This window comes from Oncorhynchus tshawytscha, linkage group LG13 (genome assembly GCF_018296145.1).
Source record: "Oncorhynchus tshawytscha isolate Ot180627B linkage group LG13, Otsh_v2.0, whole genome shotgun sequence".
Lineage (NCBI taxonomy): Eukaryota > Metazoa > Chordata > Actinopteri > Salmoniformes > Salmonidae > Oncorhynchus > Oncorhynchus tshawytscha.
Window position 1 is genome coordinate 8565483 of NC_056441.1, and position 15340 is coordinate 8580822.

Sequence of the window (15340 nt, forward strand, 5' to 3'; positions counted from 1 at the left end):
ATGTCATATTATGTATATATACTGTGTTGTAACGATGTGCAATCAGTTAAAGTACAGGTCACAAATCTTACTGATGTGATGCACACTGTGGTGTTTAACCGAATAGATATGGGGTGGGTTGCACCAATATGGATTAGTTCAATTCAATCCTTCCACTAATCTAAGTTTAGTTTTCACTTTAAACCTAGATTAATTTTAAACCTGTTCCTCAATGATTAAAGAAAAGAAAAAAAACTTAGATTGGAGATTAATTCTAAACTGCCACTTGAGGTGATTTAACTTATAAATTGATTTAAATATATACTGTGGAGAGACTAACATGAGTACCTCAGACAATAATTAGAGACAGGTTGAATCCTGTTGAGTTTTATGACAATTAACTAATTATTAGTAGGCTATTTACGTTCCCATTTTGTACAACAATTGAATTGGGGTTTATGATATGCCCAGCCTTGGTACGAACGATGATGTTACGCAACATGCTGTAATGAGCCTGATAATGGTAACATCGCAGTGAAGTAGAATTAACGTTAGATTAAACGTGGATTATAGACATTGATATTTACGCTTACTAAACATTGGTGGGTCAAATTGTCCGTCGTCATCATAGGGCGTTATGGAGGGGCAAACTGCTGGGGAATCATCTTGTATATTACAGGGCCTTGCGAAAGTATTCGGCCCCCTTGAACTTTGCGACCTTTTGCCACATTTCAGGCTTCAAACATAAAGATATAAAACTGTATTTTTTGTGAAGAATGAACAACAAGTGGGACACAATCATGAAGTGGAACGACATTTATTGGATATTTCAAACTTTTTTAACAAATCAAAAACTGAAAAATTGGGCGTGCAAAATTATTCAGCCCCTTTACTTTCAGTGCAGCAAACTCTCTCCAGAAGTTCAGTGAGGATCTCTGAATGATCCAATGTTGACCTAAATGACTAATGATGATAAATACAATCCACCTGTGTGTAATCAAGTCTCCGTATAAAGGCATCTGCACTATGATAGTCTCAGAGGTCCGTTAAAAGCGCAGAGAGCATCATGAAGAACAAGGAACACACCAGGCAGGTCCGAGATACTGTTGTGAAGAAGTTTAAAGCCGGATTTGGATACAAAAAGATTTCCCAAGCTTTAAACATCCCAAGGAGCACTGTGCAAGCGACCAAGACCTGGCCGTCCCTCTAAACCTTCAGCTCATACAAGGAGAAGACTGATCAGAGATGCAGCCAAGAGGCCCATGATCACTCTGGATGAACTGCAGAGATCTACAGCTGAGGTGGGAGACTCTGTCCATAGGACAACAATCAGTCGTATATTGCACAAATCTGGCCTTTATGGAAGAGTGGCAAGAAGAAAGCCATTTCTTAAAGATATCCATAAAAAGTGTCATTTAAAGTTTGCCACAAGCCACCTGGGAGACACACCAAACATGTGGAAGAAGGTGCTCTGGTCAGATGAAACCAAAATTGAACTTTTTGGCAACAATGCAAAACGTTATGTTTGGCGTAAAAGCAACACAGCTCATCACCCTGAACACACCATCCCCACTGTCAAACATGGTGGTGGCAGCATCATGGTTTGGGCCTGCTTTTCTTCAGCAGGGACAGGGAAGATGGTTAAAATTGATGGGAAGATGGATGGAGCCAAATACAGGACCATTCTGGAAGAAAACCTGATGGAGTCTGCAAAAGACCTGAGAGTGGGATGGAGATTTGTCTTCCAACAAGACAATGATCCAAAACATAAAGCAAAATCTACAATGGAATGGTTCAAAAATAAACATATCCAGGTGTTAGAATGGCCAAGTCAAAGTCCAGACCTGAATCCAATCGAGAATCTGTGGAAAGAACTGAAAACTGCTGTTCACAAATGCTCTCCATCCAACCTCACTGAGCTCGAGCTGTTTTGCAAGGAGGAATGGGAAAAATTTCAGTCTCTCGATGTGCAAAACTGATAGAGACATACCCCAAGCGACTTACAGCTGTAATCGCAGCAAAAGGTGGCGCTACAAAGTATTAACTTAAGGGGGCTGAATAATTTTGCACGCCCAATTTTTCAGTTTTTGATTTGTTAAAAAAGTTTGAAATATCCAATAAATGTCGTTCCACTTCATGATTGTGTCCCACTTGTTGTTGATTCTTCACAAAAAAATACAGTTTTATATCTTTATGTTTGAAGCCTGAAATGTGGTAAAAGGTCGCAAAGTTCAAGGGGGCCGAATACTTTCACAAGGCACTGTATATGGGATGACAGGATCAATTCCCCCGGGCCTTTCCTCTGCCGTATTCTTCATGGCGTTTGCTCTTCTTTTAAAATCCAGCTTTCATCCGATTTAGGTCCCTCTTCTCTTTCATTGGTGTCGATCCATTACTTTTTGTCGCATAAAATAGCCCTGGTGACTTCCTTATTTTTGACAGTTGTGTTGTCTGTCTTTTTTAATCCTCCAGTAACGTTACTAAATTCCTCCATCAACCCCGACAAAATAGTTTCCTTTTTTTTTCATAAACGGAAGAAGTTCTTTGACTTGTCATAGATCAGGTGGCTAGCGGACCAATGATACATGGCTAAATAACGTTAAGTAATGACAATAATGAATAATATTGTGTGCTAGCTAGCTTGGTTTAGAAACTAGCTAGCTACAGTAGCTAACACAGTGGTTTTCTTTCTAGTACTGGTAAATAAGGGATTTTAATTTCAAATCAGCCAACCCATGACAACCCTTTCTCCATGACAACCCTTTCACCATGACAACCCTTTCACCATGACAACCCTTTCACGATGGAGGTGCAGTCACTTCTAACCTTGTCAAGTAGACTAGCTACTTTGTTTCAAATTCCTCGTATATTGGTGTAACACGTCACTAATCATAGTTTAAATGAAACCCGGATGTGCTACCTTGTCCCAGACCTGCTGTTTTCAACTCTCTAGAGACAGCAAAAGTGATAGAGATACTCTGAATGACCGGCTATGAAAAGCCAACTGACATTTACTCCTGAGGTGCTGACCTGTTGCACCTTCGACAACTATTGTGATTATTATTATTGTTTGACCCTGCAGGTCATCTATGAACATTTGAACATCTTGGCCATGTTCTGTTATAATCTCCACCCGGCACAGCCAGAAGAGGACTGGCCACCCCTCATAGCCTGGTTCCTCTCTAGGTTTCTTCCTAGGTTCCAGCCTTTCCAGGGAGTTTTTCCTAGCCACCGTGCTTCTACACCTGCATTGCTTGCTGTTTGGGGTTTTAGGCTGGGTTTCTGTACAGCACTCTGTGGCATCAGCTGATGTAAGAAGGGCTTTATAAATACATTTGATTGATTGGTTTAAAACCGTTAATCATATATTTACTGATTCAGATTATAAATGAAGTGGTGCAACACATCTCTGGATTAATTATAAACCTAGATTTACAAAATTTAGATTAGCTTTAATCCTAGGTTCATTTAAACCATGTTGATGCAACCTACCCATGAGAATTTATCAACATTGGGTTTGTTTTCCAATTCTTTGTGGATCTGTGTAATCTGAGGGAAATATGTGTCTCTAATATGGTCATACATTTGGCAGGAGGTTAGGAAGTGCAGCTCAGTTTCCACCTCATTTTGTGGCCAGTGTGCACATAGCCTGTCTTCTCTCGAGAGCCAGGTCTGCCTATGTTTTCTTAATTGTGGCTCAGTCACAGTGGTCAGGTATTCTGCCACTGTGTACTCTCTGTTTAGGGACAAATATTGTTCCAGTTTGCTCTGTTGTTCTGTCAACTCTTTCCGATGTGTCAAGTAAAATGTTTTAATGTAAGTAATTATTATGTTTCGGTTTTCTCATGATTTGGTTGGGTCTAATTGTGTTGCTGTCCTGGGCTCTTTGGGGTCTGTTTGTGTTTGTGAACAGAGCCCCAGGGCCAGCTTGCTTAGAGGACTCATTTCTAGATTTATCTCTCTGTAGTTAAAGGCTTTGTTATGGAAGGTTTGGGACTCGTTTCCTTTTAGGTGGTTGTAGAATGTAATTAGATTATAAGACATTGGGTGGTTTAAACTGACATATGGTTTTAAGATGATCATACTAAGGATCATTTAGCTATTTGATTTTGACCTTTAGGACCCCTTTAGGTATAAAAATAAATAAATAAATAATAATTAGATAAATATTCATTCAAATCAAATGTTATTGGTCACATACACATGGTTAGCAGATGTTATTGGTCACATACACCTGGTTAGCAGATGTTATTGTGAGTGTAGCGAAATGCTTGTGCTTCTAGTTCCGACCATGCAGTAATATCTAACAAGTAACCTAACAATTTCCCAACAACTACCTTATACACACAAGTGTAAAGGAATGAATAAGAATATGTACATATAAATATATGGATGAGCGATGGACGAGCGGCAAGAGGCAGTAGATGGTATAGAGTACAGTTAAGGGGTGAGGCCTAAGAGGGTTTTTATAAATAAGCATCAACCAGTAGATCTTGCAGTGGGTATACAGAGATGACCAGTTTACAGAGGAGTATAGAGTGCAGTGATTTGTCATATAGTGCGCAACATCTAGCTGCTCGAGAGGACCCTTACCTGCTGATCTATAAATTATGTCTCCGTAATCTAGCATGGGTAGGATGGTCATCTGAATCAGGGTTAGTTTGGCAGCTGGGGTGAAAAAGGAGCGATTACGATAGAGGAAACCAAGTCTAGATTTAACTTTAGCCTGCAGCTTTGATATGTGCTGAGAGAAGGACAGTGTACCGTCTAGCCATACTCCCAAGTACTTATATGAGGTGACTACCTCAAGCTCTAAACCCTCAGAGGTAGTAGTCACACCTGTGGGGACAGGGGCATTCTTCTTACCAAACCACATGACCTTTGTTTTGGAGGTGTTCAGAACAAGGTTAAGGGTAGAGAAAGGTTGTTGGAAACTAAGAAAGCTTTGTTGTAAAGCATTTAACACAACATCCGGGGAGGGGCCAGCTGAGTATAAGACTGTATCATCTGCATATAAATGGATGAGAGAGCTTCTTACTGCCTTAGGCCGGGTGCTACAGACTGTTCTAGAGCCCTCGCCAATTCGTTGATATATATGTTGAAGAGGGTAGGGCTGCATCCCTGTCTCACTCTACAGCCCTGTGGAAAGAAATGTGTGTTTTTTGCCAATTTTTTGCCAATTTCATCTGCACACTACACTGCTTTCTATTACTTTGTATAAGAGGCTCTCATGCCAAACTGAGTCAAAAGCTTTTTTGAAATCAACAAAGCATGATAAGGCTTTGCTTTTGTTTTGTTTGGTTGTCAATTAGGTGTGCAGGGTGAATACATGGTCTGTTGTACGGTAATTTGGTAAAAGCCAATTTGACACTTGCCCAGTACATTGTTTTCATTGAGGAAATGTACGAGTCTGCTGTTAATGATAATGCAGAGGATTTTACCATTGTTGCTGTTGACGCATATCCCACTGTAGTTATTGGGGTCAAATTTGTCTCCACTTTCGTGGATTGGGGTGATCAGTCCTTGGTACCAAATATTGGGGAAGATGCCAGAGCTGAGGATGATGTTAGAAAGACAATTGAAATGTGTGATCTGTATATTTTATCATTTCATTTAGGATACCATCAACACCACAGACATTTTTGGGGTTGGAGGGTTTGTATTTTGTCCTGTAACTCATTCAATATAATTGGAGAATCCAATGGATTCTGGTAGTCTTTCTCTGTCTCTGTCTCTCTCGCTCTCTTTCTATCCTTCTCTCTTGCTTTCTTTCTCCCTCTCTTTGTCTGTCTCGCTCTCTCCCAGTACAACCACAAGCTTCCTCTCTCCTTCCCTCTTCCCCATGCCTCAAAGGTTAGGCTATATATTCCATACTCACCGAAACTCCTTCAAATGAGCTGGTGTTGAGGGCACGGTAGATCTCAGCGGTGATATCTCGGTTGTTGTAGTTGAAGTCTTCCAGCCTCCGGCCCTTGGCCTTCAGGGGCCCCACGGTCTTGTTGAGGGCCAGAGCCAGGGCCCACACTGCATCGTAGGCCAGAGGGGCCTCCTGGAACCCCTGTCTCCTCTGGGTTCTTACCCCCAACTTAGACATCAGCTGGTTCAGAAACTCCTGAGACGTCTGGAGGAAGAGAGAGGAGGAGGGCTTAGAACTGTGTAGGTGGGGGGAGCACCAGGTTAACATCCTGTTTCACCAGTGCGGTGGGGTGGGGTCTGTCTGGGAATAGGCCAGATGTTCTTCTGTTCTCTCTAGGATGTGGGGACACAGGCACCCACTCACCCCCAAACACACACACCAGTCGGACCCCTCCTGTACTCACCCCCACACACACACCAACCAGACCCCTCCTGTACTCACCCCCACACACACACACCAGTCGGACCCCTCCTGTACTCACCCCCACACACACACACACCAAACAGACCCTCCTGTACTCACCCCCACACACCAACCAGACCCCTCCTGTACTCCCCCCACACACACACAAACACCAGACCCCTCCTGTACCCCCACCACCCAGACCCCTCCTGTACCCCCACCCACCACCCAGACTCCTCCTGTACCCCCACCCACCACCCAGACCCCTCCTGTACCCCCACCCACCACCCAGACCCCTCCTGTATCCCCCACCCCCACCACCCAGACCCCTCCTGTACCCCCCCCCCCACCACCCAGACCCCTCCTGTACCCCCCACACACCACCCGGACCCCTCCTGTACCCCCCCCCACACCACCCGGACCCCTCCTGTACCCCCCCCATACACCACCCAGACCCCTCCTGTACCCCCCCACCCACACACCACCCAGACCCCTCCTGTACCCCCCCCACACACACACCACCCAGACCCCTCCTGTACCCCCCCACCCACCACCCAGACCCCTCCTGCACCCACCACCCAGACCCCTCCTGTACCCCCTACCCACCACCCAGACCCCTCCTGTACCCCCCACCCACCACCCAGACCCCTCCTGCACCCCCACCCACCCCCAGACCCCTCCTGTACCCCCACCCACCACCCAGACCCTCCTGTACCCCCACCCACCACCCAGACTCCTCCTGTACCCCCCACCCCACCACCCAGACCCCTCCTGTACCCCCCACCCACCACCCAGACCCCTCCTGTATCCCCCACCCACCACCCAGACCCCTCCCTCCCCCTCCACCGTTGGCCCAGGAGGCTGTTATGTCTGGGCTGAGTTCCAGACACTTTCTAGCCTTGCATCGGACAGGTCCCACCTACGATAACATCCCTCCACCCTGGTAAACTGGCTCAATACAGTCATCATTTTCCCTCCACCTTTAGCTTTCGACAAAGTTGTTCACCACTGTATCACCACTGTATATATCCGCCGTGCGAGATGGGAGGTGCCGTTCCAAATAAACGCCCTCTACAGAAACATGTTTATGTTTCATGTTGCCTCCTGTAATAAAAGATGAGAGGTGGGGTCGGTGTTGTGTTGTGTTTTTGATAATTCATCCTGAATGGAGAGAGAGAGAGAGAGAGGATATTTTCTCAGAATCCCCCGGGCTGAGTCTAGAAGAGACGTGGCAGAGGGGTTGACAGGATGGGTAGCTGGCAAAGGGGTTGACAGGATGGGTAGCTGGCAGAGGGGTTGACAGGAAGGGTAGCTGGCAGAGGGGTTGACAGGATGGGTAGCTGGCAGAGGGGTTGACAGGAAGGGTAGCTGGCAGAGGGGTTGACAGGAAGGGTAGCTGGCAGAGGGGTTGACAGGATGGGTAGCTGGCAGAGGGGTTGACAGGAAGGGTAGCTGGCAGAGGGGTTGACAGGAAGGGTAGCTGGCAGAGGGGTTGACAGGAAGGGTAGCTGGCAGAGGGGTTGACAGGATGGGTAGCTGGCAGAGGGGTTGACAGGAAGGGTAGCTGGCAGAGGGGTTGACAGGAAGGGTAGCTGGCAGAGGGGTTGACAAATTGGGTAGCTGGCAGAGGGGTTGACAGGAAGGGTAGCTGGCAGAGGGGTTGACAGGAAGGGTAGCTGGCAGAGGGGTTGACAGGAAGGGTAGCTGGCAGAGGGTTTGACTCTCTCTCTCTCTCTCTCTCACACCTCTACCTAATCTGAATGAGACATCTGTCTCTCACTCTGTGTGCGAGGAGCTAAGGAGAGACATAACAGCTCTGTAAAGGATATGTGCCCCAAATGGCACCCTATTCCCTATGTAGTGCACTACTTTTGACCAGGACCCATATAGGGAATAGAGTGCCATTTGTGATGCACTCTAGAATGAAGTCAGCTATTACTTAGCCTCTGAGGGGAGGCTGTGTGGCCTGGCATCAGGAGGGGAGAATGCGTGATCTGGTATCAGAAGGGGAGGCTGTGTGACCTGGCATCAGGAGGAGGCTGTGTGGCCTGGCATCAGGATGGGAGGGGAAGCTGTGTGATCTGGTATCAGGAAGGGAGGGGAGGCTGTGTGATCTGGTATCAGGAAGGGAGGGGGCTGTGTGATCTGGTATCAGGACGGGAGGCTGTGTGACCTGGTATCAGGAAGGGAGGGGAGGCTGTGTGGCCTGGCATCAGGATGGGAGGAGGCTGTATGATCTGGTATCAGGAGGGGAGGCTGTGTGACCTGGCATCAGGAGGGGAGGCTGTGTGGCCAGGTATCAGGAGGGGAGGCTGTGTGGCCTGGCCTCAGGAGGGAGGCTGTGTGGCCTGGCATCAGGAGGGGAGGCTGTGTGGCCTGGTATCAGGAGGGAGGCTGTGTGGCCTGGTATCAGGAGGGGAGGGGATGCTGTGGGCCTGGCATCAGGAGGGGAGGGGAGGCTGTGTGGCCTGGTATCAGGAGGGGAGGCTGTGTGGCCTGGTATCAGGAGGGGAGGCTGTGTGGCCTGGTATCAGGAGGGGAGGCTGTGTGGCCTGGTATCAGGAGGAGGGGAGGCTGTTTGATCTGGCATCAGGAGGGGAGGCTGTGTGGCCTGGCATCAGGACGGGAGGCTGTGTGATCTGGCATCAGGAGGGGAGGCTGTGTGATCTAGCATCAGGAGGGGAAGCTGTGTGATCTGGCATCAGGAGGGGAGGCTGTGTGGCCTGGCATCAGGAGGGTAGGCTGTGTGGCCTGGCATCAGGATGGGAGGGGAGGCTGTGTGATCTGGTATCAGGAAGGGAGGCTGTGTGGCCTGGCATCAGGAGGGGAGGCTGTGTGATCTGGCATCAGGAGAGGAGGCTGTGTGACCTGCAATCAGGAGGCGAGGGAGGCTGTGTGATCTGGCATGAGGAGGGAAGGCTGTGTGACCTGGTATCAGGAGGGGAGGCTGTGTGATCTGGTATCAGGAGGGGAGGCCGTGTGACCGGTCCTCAGGAGGGGAGGCTGTGTGATCTGGCAACAGGAGGGGAGGCTCTGTGGCCAGGCATCAGGATGGGAGGGGAAGCTGTGTGATCTGGTATCAGGAAGGGAGGGGAGGCTGTGTGATCTGGTATCAGGAAGGGAGGGGGGCTGTGTGATCTGGTATCAGGACGGGAGGCTGTGTGACCTGGTATCAGGAAGGGAGGGGAGGCTGTGTGGCCTGGCATCAGGAGGGGAGGCTGTGTGGCCTGGCATCAGGATGGGAGGGGAAGCTGTGTGATCTGGTATCAGGAAGGGAGGGGAGGCTGTGTGATCTGGTATCAGGAAGGGAGGGGGCTGTGTGATCTGGTATCAGGACGGGAGGCTGTGTCACCTGGTATCAGGAAGGGAGGGGAGGCTGTGTGGCCTGGCATCAGGATGGGAGGGGAGGCTGTATGATCTGGTATCAGGAGGGGAGGCTGTGTGACCTGGCATCAGGAGGGGAGGCTGTGTGGCCAGGTATCAGGAGGGGAGGCTGTGTGGCCTGGCCTCAGGAGGGGAGGCTGTGTGGCCTGGCATCAGGAGGGGAGGCTGTGTGGCCTGGTATCAGGAGGGGAGGCTGTGTGGCCTGGTATCAGGAGGGGGGATGCTGTGTGGCCTGGCATCAGGAGGGGAGGGAGGCTGTGTGGCCTGGTATCAGGAGGGGAGGCTGTGTGGCCTGGTATCAGGAGGGGAGGCTGTGTGGCCTGGTATCAGGAGTGGAGGCTGTGTGGCCTGGTATCAGGAGGGAGGGGTGGCTGTTTGATCTGGCATCAGGAGGGGAGGCTGTGTGGCCTGGCATCAGGACGGGAGGCTGTGTGATCTGGCATCAGGAGGGGAGGCTGTGTGATCTAGCATCAGGAGGGGAAGCTGTGTGATCTGGCATCAGGAGGGGAGGCTGTGTGGCCTGGCATCAGGAGGGTAGGCTGTGTGGCCTGGCATCAGGATGGGAGGGGAGGCTGTGTGATCTGGTATCAGGAAGGGAGGCTGTGTGGCCTGGCATCAGGAGGGGAGGCTGTGTGATCTGGCATCAGGAGAGGAGGCTGTGTGACCTGCAATCAGGAGGCGAGGGAGGCTGTGTGATCTGGCATGAGGAGGGAAGGCTGTGTGACCTGGTATCAGGAGGGGAGGCTGTGTGATCTGGTATCAGGAGGGGAGGCCGTGTGACCGGTCCTCAGGAGGGGAGGCTGTGTGATCTGGCAACAGGAGGGGAGGCTCTGTGGCCAGGCATCAGGATGGGAGGGGAAGCTGTGTGATCTGGTATCAGGAAGGGAGGGGAGGCTGTGTGATCTGGTATCAGGAAGGGAGGGGGCTGTGTGATCTGGTATCAGGACGGGAGGCTGTGTGACCTGGTATCAGGAAGGGAGGGGAGGCTGTGTGGCCTGGCATCAGGAGGGGAGGCTGTGTGGCCTGGCATCAGGATGGGAGGGGAAGCTGTGTGATCTGGTATCAGGAAGGGAGGGGAAGCTGTGTGATCTGGTATCAGGAAGGGAGGGGGGCTGTGTCTGATCTGGTATCAGGACGGGAGGCTGTGTGACCTGGTATCAGGAAGGGAGGGGAGGCTGTGTGGCCTGGCATCAGGATGGGAGGGGAGGCTGTATGATCTGGTATCAGGAGGGAGGCTGTGTGATCTGGCATCAGGAGGGGAGGCTGTGTGGCCAGGTATCAGGAGGGGAGGGAGGCTGTATGATCTGGTATCAGGAGGGGAGGCTGTGTGATCTGGCATCAGGAGGAGGCTGTGTGGCCAGGTATCAGGAGGGAGGCTGTGTGGCCTGGCCTCAGGAGGGGAGGCTGTGTGGCCTGGCATCAGGAGGGGAGGCTGTGTGGCCTGGTATCAGGAGGGGAGGCTGTGTGGCCTGGTATCAGGAGGGGAGGGGATGCTGTGTGGCCTGGCATCAGGAGGGGAGGGGAGGCTGTGTGGCCTGGTATCAGGAGGGGAGGCTGTGTGATCTGGTATCAGGAGGGGAGGCTGTGTGACCGGTCCTCAGGAGGGGAGGCTGTGTGATCTGGCATCAGGAGGGGAGGCTCTGTGGCCAGGCATCAGGTGGGGAGGCTGTGTGATCTAGCATCAGGAGAGGAGGCTGTGTGACCTGGCATCAGGAGGGGAGGCTGTGTGATCTAGCATCAGGAGGGGAGGCTGTGTGATCTGGTATCAGGAGAGGAGGCTGTGTGACCTGGCATCAGGAGAGGAGGCTGTGTGATCTGGCATCAGGAGGGGAGGCTGTGTGATCTGGTATCAGGAGGGGAGGCTGTGTGATCTGGTATCAGGAGGGGAGGCTGTGTGGCCTGGCATCAGGAGGGGAGGCTGTGTGACCTGTCATCAGGAGGGAGGGGGTGCTGTGTGATCTGGCATCAGGAGGGGAGGCTGTGTGGCCTGGTATCAGGAGGGGAGGCTGTGTGACCTGGCATCAGGAGGAGAGGCTGTGTGATCTGGCATCAGGAGGGGAGGCTCTGTGTGATCTGGTATCAGGAGGGGAGGGGAGGCTGTGTGATCTGGCATCAGGAGGGAGGCTGTGTGACCTGGCATCAGGAGGGGAGGGAGGCTGTGTGATCTGGCATCAGGAGGGGAGGCTGTGTGGCCTGGCTTCAGGAGGGGAGGCTGTGTGACCTGGCATCAGGAGGAGAGGCTGTGTGTCCTAGCATTAGGAGGGGAGGCTGTGTGACCTGGCATCAGGAGGGGAGGCTGTGTGACCTGGCATCAGGAGGGGAGGCTGTGTGGCCTGGCATCAGGAGGGGAGGCTGTGTGACCTGGCATCAGGAGGGGAGGCTGTGTGACCTGGCATCAGGAGGGAGGCTGTGTGACCTGGCATCAGGAGGGGGGGGAGGCTGTGTGATTGGCATCAGGAGGGGAGGCTGTGTGGCCTGGCATCAGGAGGGGAGGGAAGGGCTGTGAGATCTGGCATCAGGAGGGGAGAGGGGCTGTGTGAACTGGCATAAAGAGGGGAGGCTGTGTGACCTGGCATCAGGAGGGGAGGCTGTGTGACCTGGCATCATGAGGGGAGGGGAGGCTGTGTGATCTGGCATCAGGAGGGGAGGCTTTGTGATCTGGCATCGGGAGAGGATGCTGTGTGATCTGGCATCAGGAAGGGAGGGGAGGCTGTGTGACCTGGCATCAGGAGGGGAGGCTGTGTGACCTGGAATCAGGAGGGGAGGCTGTGTGACCTGGCATCAGGAGGGGAGGCTGTGTGTCCTGGCATCAGGAGGGGAGGCTGTGTAACCTGGCATCAGGAGGGAAGGCTGTGTGGCCTGGCATCAGGAGGGGACGCTGTGTGACCTGGCATCAGGTGTGGAGGGGATGTTGTGTGACCTGGCATCAGGAGGGAGGATGTGTGACCTGGCATCAGGAGGGAGGGCTGTGTGACCTGGCATCAGGAGGGGAGGCTGTGTGACCTGGCATCAGGAGGGAGGCTGTGTGACCTGGCATCAGGATGGGGAGGCTGTGTGATCTGGCATCAGGAGGGAGGCTGTGTGGCCTGGCATCAGGAGAGGAGGCTGTGTGATCTGGCATCAGGAGAGGAGGCTGTGTGACCTGGCATCAGGAGAGGAGGCTGTGTGATCTGGCATCAGGAGGGGAGGCTATGTGACCTGGTATCAGGAGGGGAGGCTGTGTGATCTGGTATCAGGAGGGGAGGCTGTGTGGCCTGGCATCAGGAGGGGAGGCTGTGTGGCCTGGTATCAGGAGGGGAGGCTGTGTGGCCTTGCATCAGGAGGGGAGGCTGTGTGATCTGGCATCAGGAGGGGAGGGGTGCTGTGTGATCTGGCATCGGGAGAGGAGAATGTGTGGCCTGGCATCAGGAGGGGATGGGAGGTTGTGTGATCTGGCATCAGGAGGGGAGGCTGTGTGATCTGGCATCAGGAGGGGAGGGGAGGCTGTGTGATCTGGCATCGGGAGGAGGCTGTGTGACCTGGTATCAGGAGGGGAGGGAGGCTGTGTGATCTGGCATCAGGAGGAGGGGAGGTTGTGTGGCCTGGCATCAGGAGGGGAGGGGAGGCTGTGTGGCCTGGCATCAGAAGGGGAGGGTAGGTTGTGTGGCCTGACATCAGGGGGAGGGGAGGCTGTGTGACCTGGAATCAGGAGGGAGGCTGTGTGACCTGGCATCAGGAGGGGAGGCTGTGTGTCCTGGCATCAGGAGGAGGCTGTGTAACCTGGCATCAGGAGGGAAGGCTGTGTGGCCTGGCATCAGGAGGGGACGCTGTGTGACCTGGCATCAGGTGTGGAGGGGATGTTGTGTGACCTGGCATCAGGAGGGGAGGATGTGTGACCTGGCATCAGGAGGGGAGGGCTGTGTGACCTGGCATCAGGAGGGAGGCTGTGTGACCTGGCATCAGGTGGGAGGCTGTGTGACCTGGCATCAGGAGGGGGAGGCTGTGTGATCTGGCATCAGGAGGGAGGCTGTGTGGCCTGGCATCAGGAGAGGAGGCTGTGTGATCTGGCATCAGGAGAGGAGGCTGTGTGACCTGGCATCAGGAGAGGAGGCTGTGTGATCTGGCATCAGGAGGAGGCTATGTGACCTGGTATCAGGAGGGGAGGCTGTGTGATCTGGTATCAGGAGGGGAGGCTGTGTGGCCTGTCATCAGGAGGAGGCTGTGTGGCCTGGTATCAGGAGGGGAGGCTGTGTGGCCTTGCATCAGGAGGGGAGGCTGTGTGATCTGGCATCAGGAGGGGAGGGGGTGCTGTGTGATCTGGCATCGGGAGAGGAGAATGTGTGGCCTGGCATCAGGAGGGGATGGGAGGTTGTGTGATCTGGCATCAGGAGGGGAGGCTGTGTGATCTGGCATCAGGAGGGAGGGAGGCTGTGTGATCTGGCATCGGGAGGGGAGGCTGTGTGACCTGGTATCAGGAGGAGGGGAGGCTGTGTGGCCTGGCATCAGGAGGGGGGGGAGGCTGTGTGGCCTGGCATCAGAAGGAGGGTAGGTTGTGTGGCCTGACATCAGGGGGAGGGAGGCTGTTCGGCCTGGCATCAGGAGGGGAGTGGAGGCTGTGTGACCTGCCATCGGGAGGGGAGGCTGTGTGACCTGGCATCAGGAGGGGAGGGGAGGCTGTGTGATCTGGCATCAGGAGGGGAGGCTGTGTGATCTGGAATCAGGAGGGGAGGCTGTGTGACCTGGCATCAGGAGGGGAGGCTGTGTGATCTGTCATCAGGAGAGGAGGCTGTGTGGCCTGGCATCAGGAGAGGAGGCTGTGTGATCTGGCATCAGGAAGGGAGGGCAGGCTGTGTGATCTGGCATCAGGAAGGGAGGCTGTGTGACCTGGTATCAGGAGGAGGGGAGGCTGTGTGATCTGGCATCAGGAGGGGAGGGGAGGCTGTGTGGCCTGGCATCAGGAGGGGAGGGAGGCTGTGAGATCTGGCATCAGGAGGGGAGGCTGTGTGATCTGGCATCAGGAGAGGAGGCTGTGTGACCTGGTATCAGGAGAGGAGGCTGTGTGATCTGGCATCAGGAGGGTCGGGAGGCTGTGTGACCTGGCATCAGGAGGGGAGGCTGTGTGACCTGGCATCAGGAGGGGAGGCTGTGTGGCCTGGCATCAGGAGGGGAGGCTGTGTGACCTGGTATCAGGGGCGGAGGCTGTGTGGCCTGGTATCAGGAGGGGAGGCTGTGTGGCCTGGCATCAGGAGGGGAGGGTAGGCTGTGTAGCCTGGTATCAGGAGGGGATGGGAGGCTGTGTGACCTGGCATCAGGAGCGGAGGCTGTGTGACCTGGGATCAGGAGGGGAGGGGAGGCTGTGTAACCTGGCATCAGGAGGGGAGGCTGTGTGTCCTAGCATTAGGAGGGGAGGCTGTGTGACCTGGCATCAGGAGGGGAGGCTGTGTGACCTGGCATCAGGAGGGAGGCTGTGTGTCCTAGCATTAGGAGGGGAGGCTGTGTGACCTGGCATCAGGAGGAGGGGAGGCTGTGTGACCTGGCATCAGGAGGGGAGCTGTGTGGCCTGGCATCAGGAGGGGGCTGTGTGACCTGGCATCAGGAGGGAGGCTGTGTGACCTGGCATCAGGAGGGGGAGGGGAGGCTGTGTGATCTGGCATCAGGAGGGGAGGCTGTGTGGCCTGG

The 15340-nt window shown here is 53.3% G+C and overlaps 1 protein-coding gene across 1 annotated transcript in view; it reads right to left on the minus strand.

The window, feature by feature from the left end:
• LOC112239374 (gamma-aminobutyric acid type B receptor subunit 1-like) overlaps positions 1–15340 on the minus strand; it is a 147374-nt gene that overhangs the window by 91874 nt on the left and 40160 nt on the right. Inside the window, exon 7 of the mRNA XM_042295121.1 lies at positions 5858–6100. Coding sequence (XP_042151055.1) covers positions 5858–6100 — 243 coding nt within the window. The remainder of the gene's footprint in view (positions 1–5857; positions 6101–15340) is intronic.